Here is a 15,388-nt window from a genome sequence, read left to right on the forward strand (position 1 = left end):
TAGATTACCCTCCCTAGAAAACCTGTAACAAGTGTTATAGTTTAGTCAGCATAAGAGCACATGCCTATTTAGGGCAGAGCTTTTTTTTTTTTTTTTTCTTCCACATTTATTTTTGTTGAGGTTCAGAAGTATGACAGGAAACACCTCTGTCAGGGTTCTTACTGCTATATCCCCACCAAGGAGACAGTCTCTCCTGTCTTTTAGGACCAATTGCCACTCTAAATTGAGTAGACATGTTTAAAGGGGAACCTGATACTTCACAATCCAACATTGAGCCAACCACTGCAGTGCAGGATGTCACTGAACATTTCTCACAAGAGCTTATCGGATATATTCCCATGGCCAGGCTCCCCTCAGTGTAGGAGTGCTGCTGTACTGCATATGCACGAGTACAGCCACATTTGCAAAGTAGGCCAAAGACACTCATGAACAAGCGGCTTTGGCTTAATGTACGGTTGTAATCATGCATTCACAGTATGGCTACACTCATATACAGAGGAAGGCATGGAAGCAAACTGGAAGAGGGTCCCTACCAGCAGTGGTGGGGTTGGGGAGGAAACAAATATTAGGACCATACAGAGACTTCCTGCTACATGGCATACATATGTTCCCGGCGGTGTTAAACTGGGCGCAGGGAGCAGCCAAGACCGCTATCCCTGTACACGGCAACATGGGGAGATATAAATATATTCCCCTACTGATTACCTGGCCTGTCCTCTCGTGGCATGATTCAGCATCTGGTTATTGCCAGCAACGGAATTACAGTGGAACACTGCCGCTATAACCGTAGGAACATTATGGTCAGTGGCAATGCCCAAAGCAAGCACCAAGAACAGCTGTCTCACTCTACATATGTAAATTTTTTTTTTTTTTCCAAGGATACATCCAAGGTAAAAAAAAAAAATCTATTGACCTGGGGCTTCCTCCAGCCCCTAGCAGCCATCCTATGCCCTCGCCACAGCGCCGCTCGCTGCCAGTGTCCTCTGACCTCAGCAGGTCGGCTTCTTGTGCGCTCCACGGTGCAGCTGACATGGTCTAGCGGACATCATCAGGTATGTACTGCACAGGCGCAGTAGTTCTGCGCCCGCACAGTACAGACCTGATGACGTCAGCTAGACCACATGACCCATGCCGTGGAGCACACAAGAAGCCAACCTGGCGAGGTCGACCTCTGCAGCGGAGGACACCGGCAGTGAGCAGAGCTTTGGCGAGGGCACAGGATGGCTGCCAGGGGCTGGAGAAAGCCTCAGGTCAGTGGATGTGGATTTTTTTTTTCTTTTATTTTTTTTAGCTTGGACCTCTGCTTTAACCACTTGAGGACCCACCCTTTACCCCCCCTTAAGGACCAGCGCTGGTTTGATTGATCTGTGCTGGGTGGGCTCTGCAGCCCCCAGCACAGATCAGGGTGCAGGCAGGGAGATCAGATTGCCCCCCTTTTTTCCCCCCTATGGGGATGATGTGCTGGGGGGGTCTGATCTCTGCTGCCTGCGAGTGGCTGGCGGGGGGGGCACCTCAAAGCCCCCCTCCGCGGCGAAATGCTCCCCCTCCCTCTCCTACCTGGCCCCCTTTGGTAAGCCGGGCTGCACAGGACGCTATCCGTCCTGTGCAGCCAGTGACAGGCTGTCTCCTGTCACATGGCGGCGATCCCCGGCCGCTGATTGGCCGGGGATCGCCGATCTGCCTTACGGCGCTGCTGCGCAGCAGCGCCGTACAAATGTAAACAAAGCGGATTATTTCCGCTTGTGTTTACATCTAGCCTGCGAGCCGCCATCGGCGGCCCGCAGGCTATTCACGGAGCCCCCCGCCGTGATTTGACAGGAAGCAGCCGCTCGTACGAGCGGCTGCTTCCTGATTAATTAGGCTGCAGCTGGCGACGCAGTACTGCGTCGCTGGTCCTGCAGCTGCCACTTTGCCGACGCACGTTATGAGTGTGCGGTCGGCAAGTGGTTAAATGCAAACCAGAAGAAAAAAAAAATCTTTTGCAAAAAAAAAAAATCTATTGCAAAAAAAAAAAAATGGCCAGTTCTGAGGTATGCAATTACAGAAACTGATGGACTGGACCATCTCCTGAACAGAGGAGTTCTATTAACTCATTTTATGTCTTAAAGGGAAACTTAAGCCTGAGGGAATAGTTTTACTTACCTGGGGCTTCCACCGGCTCCCTGCAGTCGACCTGTGCCCGCGCCGATACTTAACGAGCTGCAGCTTAAGTTTCGTTTTCAACGACTGGCTGTCACTGCACATGTACTTGTTCACACTCCCATGGCCGGGATCATCCTAGTGGCTGGATAGAGTACTGGTTAAGGGCTCTGCCTTTGACATGGGCGACCAGGGTTCGAATCCTGGCTAGGTCAAGTACCTATTCAGTAAGGAGTTCAAGGCAAGACTCCCTAACACTGCAGGGTGGCCTCCTGAGCGTGTCCCAGTGGCTGCAGCTCTTGAGCGCTTTGAGTCCGACAGGAGAAAAGTGCTATATAAATGTTCAGATTATTATTATCCTGCACAGTATGCTCTCTACTGCGCAGGACACTCCCAGCCACAGAGCACAATCGATGACGCAGACAGCAAGGGCTGCGCAGGCACAATGGCCAGCGACAGCCAGTTGCCGTAAACGAAACTAAGCTGCAGCAGAGGACCAAAGGCTTGTTTAGTACTGGTGCAGGTTGACTGCAGGAGGCCGGTAGAAGCCCCAGGTAAGTGAAACCAGTTTTCCCCCCCAGGCCTAAATTTCCCTTTAAAAATCACCATGCTGTTAGAATTGTTTTACTGTTGTGTTAAAACAGGCATGTCACAGTAATTACAGAAAAAAACTGCCACAAATGAGGCATAGATTTTAATTACCGCAGCCCAGACACTGTTCAAAGACACCTGAAGTAATGGTGATATGGAGGCTGCAATATTTATTTTCCTTTTAGCAATACCAGTTGCCTGGCAGCCCTGCTGATCCTCTACCTCTTAATACTTTTAGCCATAGACCCTGAACTAGCATGCAGCAGATCATCAGATTGACATTTGTCAAATCTGTCTAAATTAGCTGCATGCTTGTTTCTGGTGAGTCAGACACTACTGGAGCCAAATAGATCAGCAGGACTGCAAGGCAACAGATATTGTTGAAAAAGGAAGTAAATAGGACAGCCTCCATATTCTTCTCACTACAACTGTCCTTTAACACTAGGTTTTAGATTTTAGCCCCTTACATAATAGTTTGAAACCCCTAATTTAGAGTATGAAGTGATTTGTTGGTAGCAATCTTTGTGCAGGAAATAGTTCAGTCCGTTTCTGTAGCTGCAGACCTCAACTGATGATTTTAAAGCACAGAGTGTTATAAAATAAAGTGTGTCTGGTGCTAATAAGTAAGTGATCTAATATAAAAACTGCTTTTTTGCATTACATGTCTTAACACAGGGGTGGAAATCTGAGACAGGTTCTAACCCTTCTAAACGTGATCATTAAAAATGGCTGCAGTTTTACGAACATGTTATGGCAGCTGTTGCGTTAAAGGGAATGAGATATGAAAAACACAATGACTGTCATTTTTGACCACCTACTTGCCTGGCTGTCATGGTGATGTGTGGCTTAGATGCTTTAAGTCACAAAACTGGAATAAGTATGCAGCCAGTAAAGATAGAACACCTGATATGTATAGTCATTCTGGGTCTAATCTGCATTAAAAGGAACCTGAGGTGTGAGACCTATGGAAGCTGACATATTTATTTCCTTTTAAACCATACCAGTTGCCTGGCTGTCCTGCTGATCTCTCTTGGTCAGTCACACACCTGAAATAAACATGCAGCTAATCGTCAGATTTGTCATAGATCTTTAATCTGCTGCATGCTTGTTCAGGGGCTATGGCTAAAAGTATTAGAGGCAGAGGATCAGAAAAACAGCCAGGCAATGTGCATTATTTAAAAGGAAATAAATATGCCAGTCTCCATATCCCTCACCTCAGGTTCTCTTTAAAGACAGACAATCAGCTTGGCAGCTAGAAAACTAAAATTCTGAAAGTAAGTCAGGGATTTAGATTGATATAAAATGTTGAATAGAAAAATTCTTATTTGATAAAACAGCAACGTTAACGCCTGATACACACCATCATTTCCTGTCAGAGGGGGTCAAACGATTTGACAGTTCCAAATCCGATTTCCAAATGTTTTTCTGATCACTTCTATACAAAATCAATCAGAAAAATGATGAGAAATCAGGTCAGACCTGTCGTAAATAATCACTTCGACCCATCTATGTGACAGGAAATTGCATGGTGTGTACCAAGCATTACACAAGGTCATACTTGGGTACTGCCAGTGGATTGAGTTATCAATGTAAATTATACAGAGTTTGGGATTGGACTAATTTTAATCTACAGAAAGTGCATTTGATTAGCCCAAATCAAAGCTACCTGGAATTATTAGCATCTCCCTGACTAGCTGTATCATGACCAGTTTTTCAGATCTAATTAGTTCCTATTGAAACTGAATTTGCATACTAAAATTTTTAACTGAACATCAATTGTACAGGATTCCTTTAACAACCAACATCAAGTGTGTGTATGCTTGGAAGGAAGGTCTGTGGGCCAGTCACATCATCAGTAGAACATGTTCCTATTCATTTTGCTAAGGCAGGACCACAACATCTACATTGCTGAAGCTCCATATTGTCTGGGGTTTCTTCTTTCCTCAGAGGTGGCCACTGGAAACATCTGACACAGCCAGAATTTCCAGGCCACAGTCCAACGGTACATTTTAGGAAATCGGAACTGAAATCCCAACTTAAAGGGGGAGAGGGATGGAAATCAAAGCAATAATTAAAATTTTGGTTGGTACAGGGAGACCCGCCCACTAAGACACCCTGATGCTATCTGACAGTGGGTAGGAGAGAACTTTGTTGTTAGGACAACATCCCTATGAGAATATAGGGAGCGAATTTCTTGCAGAGTCCCAGGTTCTTTAGGTAAACAGTCTACAAGCTCACTGCACTGGGAATCAAAGCCCAGCAATCTTATTCCATAACCATGCGGAGAGGCAATCATGCGTCCATCAGGGCTGAAACACAGCTCTTTAATGTAGCCACGGCCCACATTGGCCTCTTCAATGTAGTGGGTCAAACGCAAGGAACAGCGAGGAGAGATTGGACGTACAGGAGCTCCTTCCTGAAATTCGTAGACACAGGTCCACTAAGAGGGAAGAAAAAAAAAAATCATCAATGAGAACACATCAGGATCTTAAACACCCACAAGATCTAACCCACAATTTATACACAGCCTGGGAGAAAGTTCTATCTGTATACAGGTCAATGAACCTTCCCATTGATGAGACTAGCTGCTGTGCTAAGCCTACATACTGCATAGTCCTGAAAATCATGAAAACCAGAAGGGTGTGTACACAGCTATATTCTGACATAAGAAGTTAGACCATGGAAAAGATTATCTACAAAGAACAAAAAAAAAAAAAAAGGGAAACAAAATTGGCAGATGTTCCTATGACTGATATGGTCACAAAATCACATATCCAACTTTAATACTTTTAAAGGATAACTGAAAATCCTGCACCTATAACAGCAGCGGGGGGGTTGTGTTGTGCTTTTTAGGAGAGCACGTGTCCAGCGTCAGGCGATCCCTGCCAGTACCGGATTTGGGGACTTTGCTGTAGTATGAGGGTTTACCTACACAATCTGCTCATAGCATTCAATATCTGTTGACCCTCTTATTACATGGATGTGGTAACATCGGTCAGGGATTGACCAATAATAATTGAAAGTGTGTATTGGGCTCAAGGGTGCGCACACACTTCCAATTTTGGATTGGCCAATTTTACCACTTACATGTTGTATGAGAGCTTCCCTACAAAATATGTTGATGGTATTTAAAATGCGTTGGCACTCATACTATATGGAAGTGGTAAAATTGGATGTGTGTAAGCCCCCTAAATCCTGGTACACACCTTCAATTTTGATTGGCCAGTCACTAACCAATTTTACCACCTCCATATAGTATGAGGGTCAACAGATACTGAATACTATGAGCAGATTTTGTAGGCAAACTCTCAGACTACATGGAGGTGGGACCATTGGTCAGTCATAGTTGAAAGTGTTTACCAGGCTTTAACCACCCTGGCGTTCAGTTTCCCCAGGATTTCCGTGCAAAAAGTGTTTCAATTAATTTCCAATAATTTGCAACCAATTTTTTTTTAATATTAAATTTAATACAGATTATTGTATTGAATTCAATTTAAAAAAAAAAAAGTGTTTTCTGCAAGATGTTGATGACGCTGTGTGACCCTGGTGTCAACGCCGATCAACGGGGGACATGTGATCGCTGAGGAAGAAGCAAAATCCGCCAAGGGACATGGAAGAAGACACTGGGGAAGCTATCAGAGGTACGCGACGAGGGATCAGCATGCCAATGGTGAGTATAAGACCCAGATGTATAGGTAGAAGATGTGCAGCCAGGTATAGTTAGCCAGATGTGCAGCCAAGTATAGTTAGCCAGGTGTTTAGCCAGATATAACGAGCCAGATGTTTAGCCCCCCCCCCCCAGCACGCTGTGGGTAGCGATCTGTGCTACCCACAGCGTGCAGAACAAGCATCCAGCCACCCTAGGGAATCCCTGGGCAGCCAGCGGGGTAGAGAATGTGCGGGGGATCCCCCTTGTATGTGGAGGCTGTGCTGGCGGGGGGAACCCCTTTATATGGTGGCTGTTGCGGGCAGGGGATCCCCCTCTGTACAGGCGGGGGGATCCCCCTTCTATTGTGGCTTTTGCGGGCGGGGGGATCCCCCTCTGTGCGGGTGGGGGGATCCCCCTTCTATTGTGGCTGTTGCGGGCGGCCTATCCCCCTCCTCCCCCCGATCTCCCCCCCCCCCCCCTCTCTAAGCCCATTGAGTAAATAGATTTACTCACCGAGGGCTTTCTCCAGCAACGGCAGCAGCACTTCCTCCTCCATCTCTGAAGTCTCGTTCTCTGTACAGTTACATTACGAGACTTGGTGACGTCACCAAGCCTCGTAATGTAACTGTACAGAGACCGGGACTTCGGAGATGGAGGAGGAAGTGCTGCTGCCGTCGCTGGAGAAAGCCCTCGGTGAGTAAATCTATTTACTCAATGGGCTTAGAGAGGAGGGGGGACATCAGGAGGGAGGGGGAGGAGGGGGATAGGCCACCCGCAACAACCACAATAGAAGGGGGATCCCCCCACCCGCACAGAGGGGGATCCCCCCGCCCGCAAAAGCCACAATAGAAGGGGGATCCCCCACCCGCACAGAGGGGGATCCCCCCGCCTGCAAAAGCCACAATAGAAGGGGGATCCCCCCGCCCGCACAGAGGGGGATCCCCTGCCCGCAACAGCCACCATATAAAGGAGTTTCCCCCGCCCGCACAGAGGGGGATCCCCCGCCAGCACAGCCTCCACATACAAGGGGGATCCCCCGCACATTCTCTGCCCCGCTGGCTGCCCAGGGATTCCCTAGGGTGGCTGGATGCTTGTTCTGCACGCTGTGGGTAGCACAGATCGCTACCCACAGCGTGCAGTCAGGCATCCAGCCATCCTGGGGAATCCCTCTAAGAAAAAAATGCAGCCAGCGGGGCAGAGAAACAGGAAATCTCCCTGTCGGCATGGACAAGCTCAGCTCGTCATTAACGTTTTTTGCAAGTTTTTGCTGGACGAACTCAGCTCGTCCATACCACCAGGGCTGCACAGAGCAGCAATTACAGTACATGGCAGGTGCTCTAAGGCAGAGTTCCCCAACTCTGTCCTCAAGTACCACCAACAGTACATGTTTTGCAGAAAACCACAAACATGCACAGGTGAAGTAATTATTGTCTCAGCAGAGCTGGTTAACTACCTCTGTGGATTTCCACAAAACATGCAGTGTTGGTGGGCCTTGAGGACAGGGTTGGGGAACACTGCTCAAAGGCATTAAATATGTACTGTATATAATGATATTTTATTAATTACTAACTTTCAGTACAGGAGGAATTGTCTCTATAGTCTGTAAATTAGCTTAAATTTACAAAATGCATTGTGCAGCATTGATATTTTTGTAAAGGAAGGCAAGTAATACTTTTCAAAGCGCTTTGCAATTCTAATGTAAGACATTCAGCTATCCTTTAAGTGAATCTGAAGCATGATACAAAAACAAACCAACCAGATACTTACCTAAGGAGAGGGAAAGCTCTGGGTCCTATAGAGCCTTCCAGCTCCTCTCCTCATCTCCTCGTTCCCCCACAGGCTCTTGGTTTAAATCTCCTGCTGCGGGAGGCTTCGGGAGCCAGAGTGCAGGGCGGCTCTGTACTGCAAGTGTGGAAAATACGAAGCAGCCAGTCTTCAGGAGCCAGAGTGTTCCCAAGCCAACATGCAGCGGAAGAGAGTAGCCTGCTAATGGGGGAGCCTGCGGGGGAACGATGGGACAAGGAGAGGAACGGGAGACTCTATAGGACTCAGAGCCTTCCCCCTCCTTAAGAGAGTATCAGCCGCTGTCAATCATGACCACGTGAGCCGCGTTTAACTGCGCAGACCAGGACAGCGGCGGGGAGTGGAGCAGTCGGCGTGGGACAGTCAGCTGCAAGGGGCTGGAGAAAGCCCCAGCTGAGTAAAGCTCATTTGGACTATTTTTCCCCGATAACTTTTTTAAGGCCTTGTTCACATTATAAAATCGCCATCGCAAGTGCTGAGCGATTTGAGCTTATTTCAAAGCGCTTTTTTCCTGCGCATTGTGCTTAGAAAAGTGCTTTTCTAAGCTCTTTTGCTCAGTGATTGACAGACATCAGGAAGTGAACTCTTTCATCCGGAAATTAATAAATACAATGTACTTAGTCATAAAAGCGCTTGGGAAATTGCTATACAAAAGCGCTTTTTCAAGCTCTTTGCGATTTCCCTATACCTTCCATTGAGCCAAAGCACTCAGAAAATGATACATGTAGTCAATGAAATCGAAACGCTTACACGTGACCACTTTTATATGGAAACATTGCACAAGCGCTTTTTATCCCCAGCACTTTAAAAAAAAAAAAAAATCTGCAAACGCTTATAGTGTGAACGAGCCCTTAATGGATAACTATTGCAAATTTAAAGCTTTTTAGTTCTATAAATTTATATCTGCTAGAGGTATGTTTGTACATGGCTTATTTACACTAACCAAAGGGACACATTACACATGTAAGATTTGTGCAGGGTGTCAGAATTCCCTTACTGTTGCAGCAGTGGAGCAGTACATTCACATGTGGGGAGAACAGCTGAAATAGCAGCTTTATCTTTTTTTCTCCTCTCTGTGGCTGTGTGCATCTCGCAACCCTCTGAGCTCCCTTGTGCCACTGGAGACGTTTGTGTTTCTGAGCTGTTAGGTTCTGAGCTTTAGCTGTCCACAGCAGAGCCTGCAGGGGGCCTCACCCCTGCAGGCTCTGCTGTGGACAGCTAAAGTCTGTTACTCCAACACTTAAATTTGGAAAGAATGCAATTACTTGAGCCAACCAGAAAAGTTTCACTACAATACAGAGTACCACAGACTTATCCCTAACAGAATGGTAAAAGGAATCTCACCTCTTGGTCATCAGTATTGCTAGAACAACGTAGTAGGGTAGCCCATCCTTTGGGATGAAGTTGTAGAGATGTAATGCAGTTCCCTCGGTCTCTTTCTCCTGGAACCTCAGGTGTTAAAACTTCAAGACTATTACGTGGGGAGGTACCTGCCACAAAAATAGGTTTTTAAGAATAAAAATACTCTGGCTCAGTTATTTTGCCAAAGCCAACAATGGCACTACCTAAACTAAGGTGGGTTAGGATGTCCAAAACTAAGGTATTTTGAGCTTCTGATAGAAAATGATCAGTGCTTTATTTTTTACAATAAAGCAGGGCTGTGGAGTCGGATAGTCGGAGTCGGGCAATTTTGGGTGCCTGGAGTTGGAAAAAAAATGCACCGACTCCGACTCCTAATGAATTTGTAACTGTAATTAAAATAGAATATGATAAAATGTTCTATTTCTCAGATAATAGTCATTAAACATAATGTATATATACAGTAATAGCTGTGCTTAGTCCACAAAAATGAAATAAACCAATCAAAATTAGTTACTTGTGCTGCTTCAATAAAGCAGTCCCCGTATTTTTAAGGTCAGATATGCATATCTGATTGTGACTGTATATATGATGTGTACACAGGAATCTCTTATATATACTAAATAACATCTATGCTGTAAGAATAAAGCCTGATGTGTAGCTGTGTCACTAATAGAGATGGTCAATGAGATGGAAATAATTCTGCACTGATGCTGATTTATGCAAATGTATGCACTCCCTTTGCTGATGAAATCAAATAATTTGATATGTTGTTAAAATTTGGTTTGGTGACTACAAATTAAAGTATAACTGAGACGGATGAAAAGTAAAGTTTTATACATACCTGGGGCTTCCTCCAGCCCCCTTCAGGCTAATAAGTCCCTCGCCGTCCTCCACCACCCGGATCTTCTGCTATTAGTCCTGGTAATTCAGCCAGTCAGCGCTGTCCGGCCGCATGCCGCTCCCACAGCCAGGAACTTTCTGCACCTGCGCAATAGTGCTGCACAGGTGTAGTATGCTCCTGGCGGCGGAGTGTGTGCATGCGCACTACGCCCGACTGGCTCAAGTACCTGGACTCATAGCAGAAGATCCAGGTGGTGGAGGAGGACAACGAGGGACTGATTATCCTGAAGGTGGCTGGAGGAAGCCCCAGGTATGTATAAAACTTTAATTTCATCTGTCTCAGGTTTACTTTGTTACATAGTAGTACGAGGTGTTGTCTATTTACAATCTCCTCATTCCCCTGCAGAGTACCTGCACATCATTCTTACCAGGGCTGTGGAGTCGGTCCAAAAATCCACCGACTCCGACTCCTCAGTTTAGGATTCCACCGACTAACTCCTCAACTCCGACTCCTCTAATTTGCATATTACAATTTTGTTGATTAAAAGTATGTAACATGAAATTCGTCTCTTAACTGCCAACGCTTAGGAATTTTACAAGCGCTGACTGGCTGAATTACCAGGACTCATAGCAGAAGATCCAGGTGGTGGAGGACAGCGAGGGACTGATTAGCCTGAAGGTGGCTGGAGGAAGCCCCAGGTATGTATTAAAAAAAAAAAAAAAAACACTTTACTTTTCATCCGTCTCAGTTACCCTTTAGTTTGTAGTCACTAAACCAAATTTTAACATATCAAATTATTTGATTTCATCAGCAAAGGGAGTGCATACATTTGCATAAATCAGCATCAATGCAGAATTATTTCCATCTCGTTGACCATCTCTATTAGCTACACATCAGGCTTTATTCTTACAGCATAGATGTTATTTAGTATATATAAGAGATTCCTGTGTACACATCATATATACAGTCACAATCAGATATGTATATCTGACCTTAAAAATACGGGGACTGCTTTATTGAAGCAGCACAAGTAACTAATTTTGATTGGTTTATTTCATTTTTGTGGACTAAGCACAGCTATTACTGTATATATACACTATTTTTAATGACTATTATCTGAGAAATAGAACATTTAATCATATTTTCTATTTTAATTACAGTTACAAATTCATTAGGAGTCGGTGCATTTTTTTCCCGACTCCGACTCCAGGCACCCAAAATTGCCCGACTCCACGACTCCGACTCCACAGCCCTGATTCTTACATGTACCCACACTTACATTGCCTAGGGCCTGATAGATGTTCTTTGTTCCGGTTTGTACCTTTTACAAGTACTCTTACCAAGGACTAGTTTTAGTCTAAAGGGAATAAATATAGTAGTCTACATATCCTTCTCACTTCAGTTGTCTTGTAAAATTCCTAAGTGTTGGCAGTTAAGAGACGAATTCCATGTTACATACTTTTAATCAACAAAATTGTAATATGCAAATTAGAAGAGTCGGAGTCAAAGAGTCGGAGTCGGTGGAATCCTAAACTGAGGAGTCGGAGTCGGTGGATTTTTGGACCGACTCCACAGCCCTGCAATAAAGGCTGTGAATTCAGAACCCAGCTGGATATGTTCTGTTTTTCTGAAGGCTCCTGAAATAGTCTATAATACATGAACAAATATGTGGTGGCAAAGTGTCAATATTACAACTTTAATTTGTATCACCAGCAATAGTCCGATAAGAATTACCCAGTATATTTGGCATTTTTAGGCAAAAAGGATAATCGTCCAATGGTTTCTAACTCGGAGGTTAAAAAAACAAAACAAAACAAAAAACAGATAAGGATAGTAATCAGCTCTGTTCATTAACAGCTATGCAATTGCTTTTGTATGGATTGCTAAAAAGATATACTGCCAATTGATTAAACTAGAGTTATCTTGTGTCATACAAGCAGCCATGAATGATGATAATTCTGGCACCCAATAGGGGGCGTAGTGCTAAATTAACCAACAGCTTCCTAACTGAACAATACACTTTAGCCTAGTTCGAGTCCCCAAAAAGCACTATACACCCTAGATGAAACTTGGTCGAGGCAGCAGACAACGACATGTGCACAGCAGCCTCCAATCCCTCTCGGCCAGCAATGGCCAAACACATTGTTCTCCCCACTTACCACACGCCTGTGTGACCTCACACCTGCACTGCTGTCAGCCCTCCCTCATAATAGAACAAGTCACTAGCCTGCAGTGTCACCCGATGGATCTCGTCCCAATTTCTACTAGGCGACATGCTTCGTACGCATGTATGCCGCTTTAAAGGTGGTCACACACACATTATGATTGTTTGATTTTTTCCAATTCCATTAAAATGATTTGTTGTACCAAAAAGTACAGTAATGCGAGTGATGGATTGTAAAATTGTATTCAACCAGAATAAAATTGCATATTACTATTCAGTACATACCAAAAACTTCATTGGAAAATTGGAATTATGAAAGAGTTTGTGTGTATATGTACGGTATATAATGAAAAGATGGAAAGAGTATGTAATGCTTTTGTAGTGTGAAAATATATATATGAACTAGCGGATCCGCGGCGTAGCATACGCCGCATAAGAGGGTAGCTGGCAGGAAGGGGGTATTGGGCACAGCGGCAGGGGGGTGGGGTTTAGACCCCCATCTGCGCTCCCCCTCCAGCTTAAGCTCAGCAGCAGCCACCGCTGCTATTAGTAAGAGGTAGCGGACGGGGATAACTCGCCTCTTCCACGTTCCAGCGTGCGTTCCACTGTTGTCACTTCCTGCAATGCTGCCCCCCTCCCCCCCGCTGTGCCCAATACTCCCTTCCTGCCCGCTACCCCTCCAGCTCGGCGGCTAGTCTAGGACCGGCCTTGGGGGCAGGGCACTACTACTACTTCTTGCTTGAAGGTTGCGGCACGTAGCCTAATATATTATTAATATATATTATTAATATATTATATATATATATATATATATATATATATATATATATATATATATATATATATATATATATATATAGATATAGATATAGATATAGATATAGATATAGATATAGATATAGATATATATATCTATCTATATATATATATATATATAGTTTTGGTTTTTTTTGTAGATTCATATGTAACTATATCGATCATCGCTAGTGTTCAATTTAAAATGAATAGGTATGTATATGTATAAATGTACATTTGTTACAGAGCAAAATGCACTATAAATATTTTTGTTAATTTATTTGACTTGTAATGTTAAACAGCAAATGAGGATTGAATATTGATAGATGTACAGAGATGGAATATTGTGATAAATGCCACAGTGGAAAATGTAGTTCTATGAAAATGTAAAATAATTAGAAGTTGATCGAGTAAAATGTTCCCCCCATGCATGGTTTTCTATCCAAACTACTTTTTCGACGTTTAATTTACCTGGGGCTTCTGCCAGCCCCCTGCAACTGACCTGTGCGCGAGACGTGACATACCGATCTTGTACTGCGCAGGCCGCTCCTGGCCACGGGAACGTGTAGGAGGATACGCGTGGTCAGGGTGCAGTGGAGGTCAACTTAGAAGTCGGCTTCCACTACAAGAAAAAAAGTTAGCCGTGGCGGAGGAACGGAGGATCGGTAGGTCACGTCGCGGGCACAGGTCGGCTGCAGGGGGCTGTCAGAAGCCCCAGCTAAGTAAAACTATTTTTTTTTTCAATGACCTTTCAGTTCCGCTTTAAGGCTGTGTTCCCACTTCATTGGAGAACTGACATTGTTTCGCCTTTACTCTGCTCATCGCAAAACTGACAGTGAATGGCTCCTATTTTATACATAGGAGCCATTTGTACTTGTCACTCTGCAACGGATCTGTAGGATCTGTTGTGGTAAGCAGACCGCATTTCTGTTGACAGGCGGCTGCATTCACCATATAACCTATGGGTGTAATGCATCTGCCCCGGCCGCACCACAGCGGACACTACACTGTTCACACTTGAGTGTAGAGTCTGAGACTGAAGGAGACTGAAGAGGACCTGTGAACTGTGGAACGTGGAGTTTTTAAATTTCTATATTGCTAGTGGACTGTGAGGCAGCACATAGTATGCTACAGAACTGTTCACACATGGTCCGACAGCAGATGGGAACCGAGCCCAAGTCTGCTAAAGGGTAGAGATCCTAAATAAAAGCAGATGTTAAACATTTGGCATCTATTGTTTATGGGCAAGTACACAGCACAGACTAAAGATATATTTGCAATATTTCCACATACCTTCTCTCTGTGAAGCACGCAGATTATGTTTCTCAAATAGAGAACCCAATTCACTGTGAGGACTTGAGGAACTGTATGATCTTGTATCAGAAGATGTAGGTGAAGTGGTCACATCTGAGGGGGACAGACATTAGATTCAGAATCTATGGCAAGCAGGTGAAACTGGCAATTACCAAGACATTCAGTACATATTATGCCAGACAGACAAGCAGCGGATTACTAGACTAGGAATAATATTGATAACAAGGTAATGAACCTGCAATTATAGTACCTGTAACTACCGGAGATGCAAAGTCCAGTCCTGAGATTGAGCCATCCTCAAATGTGTGCTTTTCTTATTTTCAAGTACTTCTAAACTGAAAACTTCCCACGATCTGATCCCCTCACTGCCACATTTCACATACCTAAATAACACTGTGTGTGCATTGCAATCTCACTTGCTGAGGAATGGCCTGGATTTGTTTCATGAGGGCTGCCATCTTAGTAGGAATATGTCCTTACCTGCAGAGCTGATGTAACATTTTCATGACATTTCCTCAGACACAAAAGTTTATGCGTTTCTATGTTCTCCTGAGATGGATGTGCTTACACTAAATAGGCAGAGCGATTGATCTATGTCATTTTTCAAAGCTCTTCACAACTGACATTAAAAAAAAAATTGAGTTTGGGTTTTTTGCACTTTAAATTCCACTAATGGAACTTGAAATTGGTGGCTGGAAGGTGTTATGCCTGGTGCGCACCATGCAATTTC

The 15,388-nt window shown here is 44.5% G+C and overlaps 1 protein-coding gene across 1 annotated transcript in view; it reads right to left on the reverse strand.

Annotated features, from left to right (window-relative positions):
• Window positions 1–1,927: 1,927 nt before the first annotated feature.
• DCAF10 (DDB1 and CUL4 associated factor 10) overlaps window positions 1,928–15,388 on the reverse strand; it is a 35,281-nt gene continuing 21,820 nt past the window's right edge. Inside the window, exons 5-7 of the mRNA XM_068234278.1 lie at window positions 14,638–14,751; window positions 9,527–9,672; window positions 1,928–5,170 (exon numbers count right to left, since the gene is read on the reverse strand). Coding sequence (XP_068090379.1) covers window positions 4,802–5,170; window positions 9,527–9,672; window positions 14,638–14,751 — 629 coding nt within the window. The 3' untranslated portion in view covers window positions 1,928–4,801. The remainder of the gene's footprint in view (window positions 5,171–9,526; window positions 9,673–14,637; window positions 14,752–15,388) is intronic.

Source organism: Hyperolius riggenbachi, chromosome 1 (genome assembly GCF_040937935.1).
Source record: "Hyperolius riggenbachi isolate aHypRig1 chromosome 1, aHypRig1.pri, whole genome shotgun sequence".
Lineage (NCBI taxonomy): Eukaryota > Metazoa > Chordata > Amphibia > Anura > Hyperoliidae > Hyperolius > Hyperolius riggenbachi.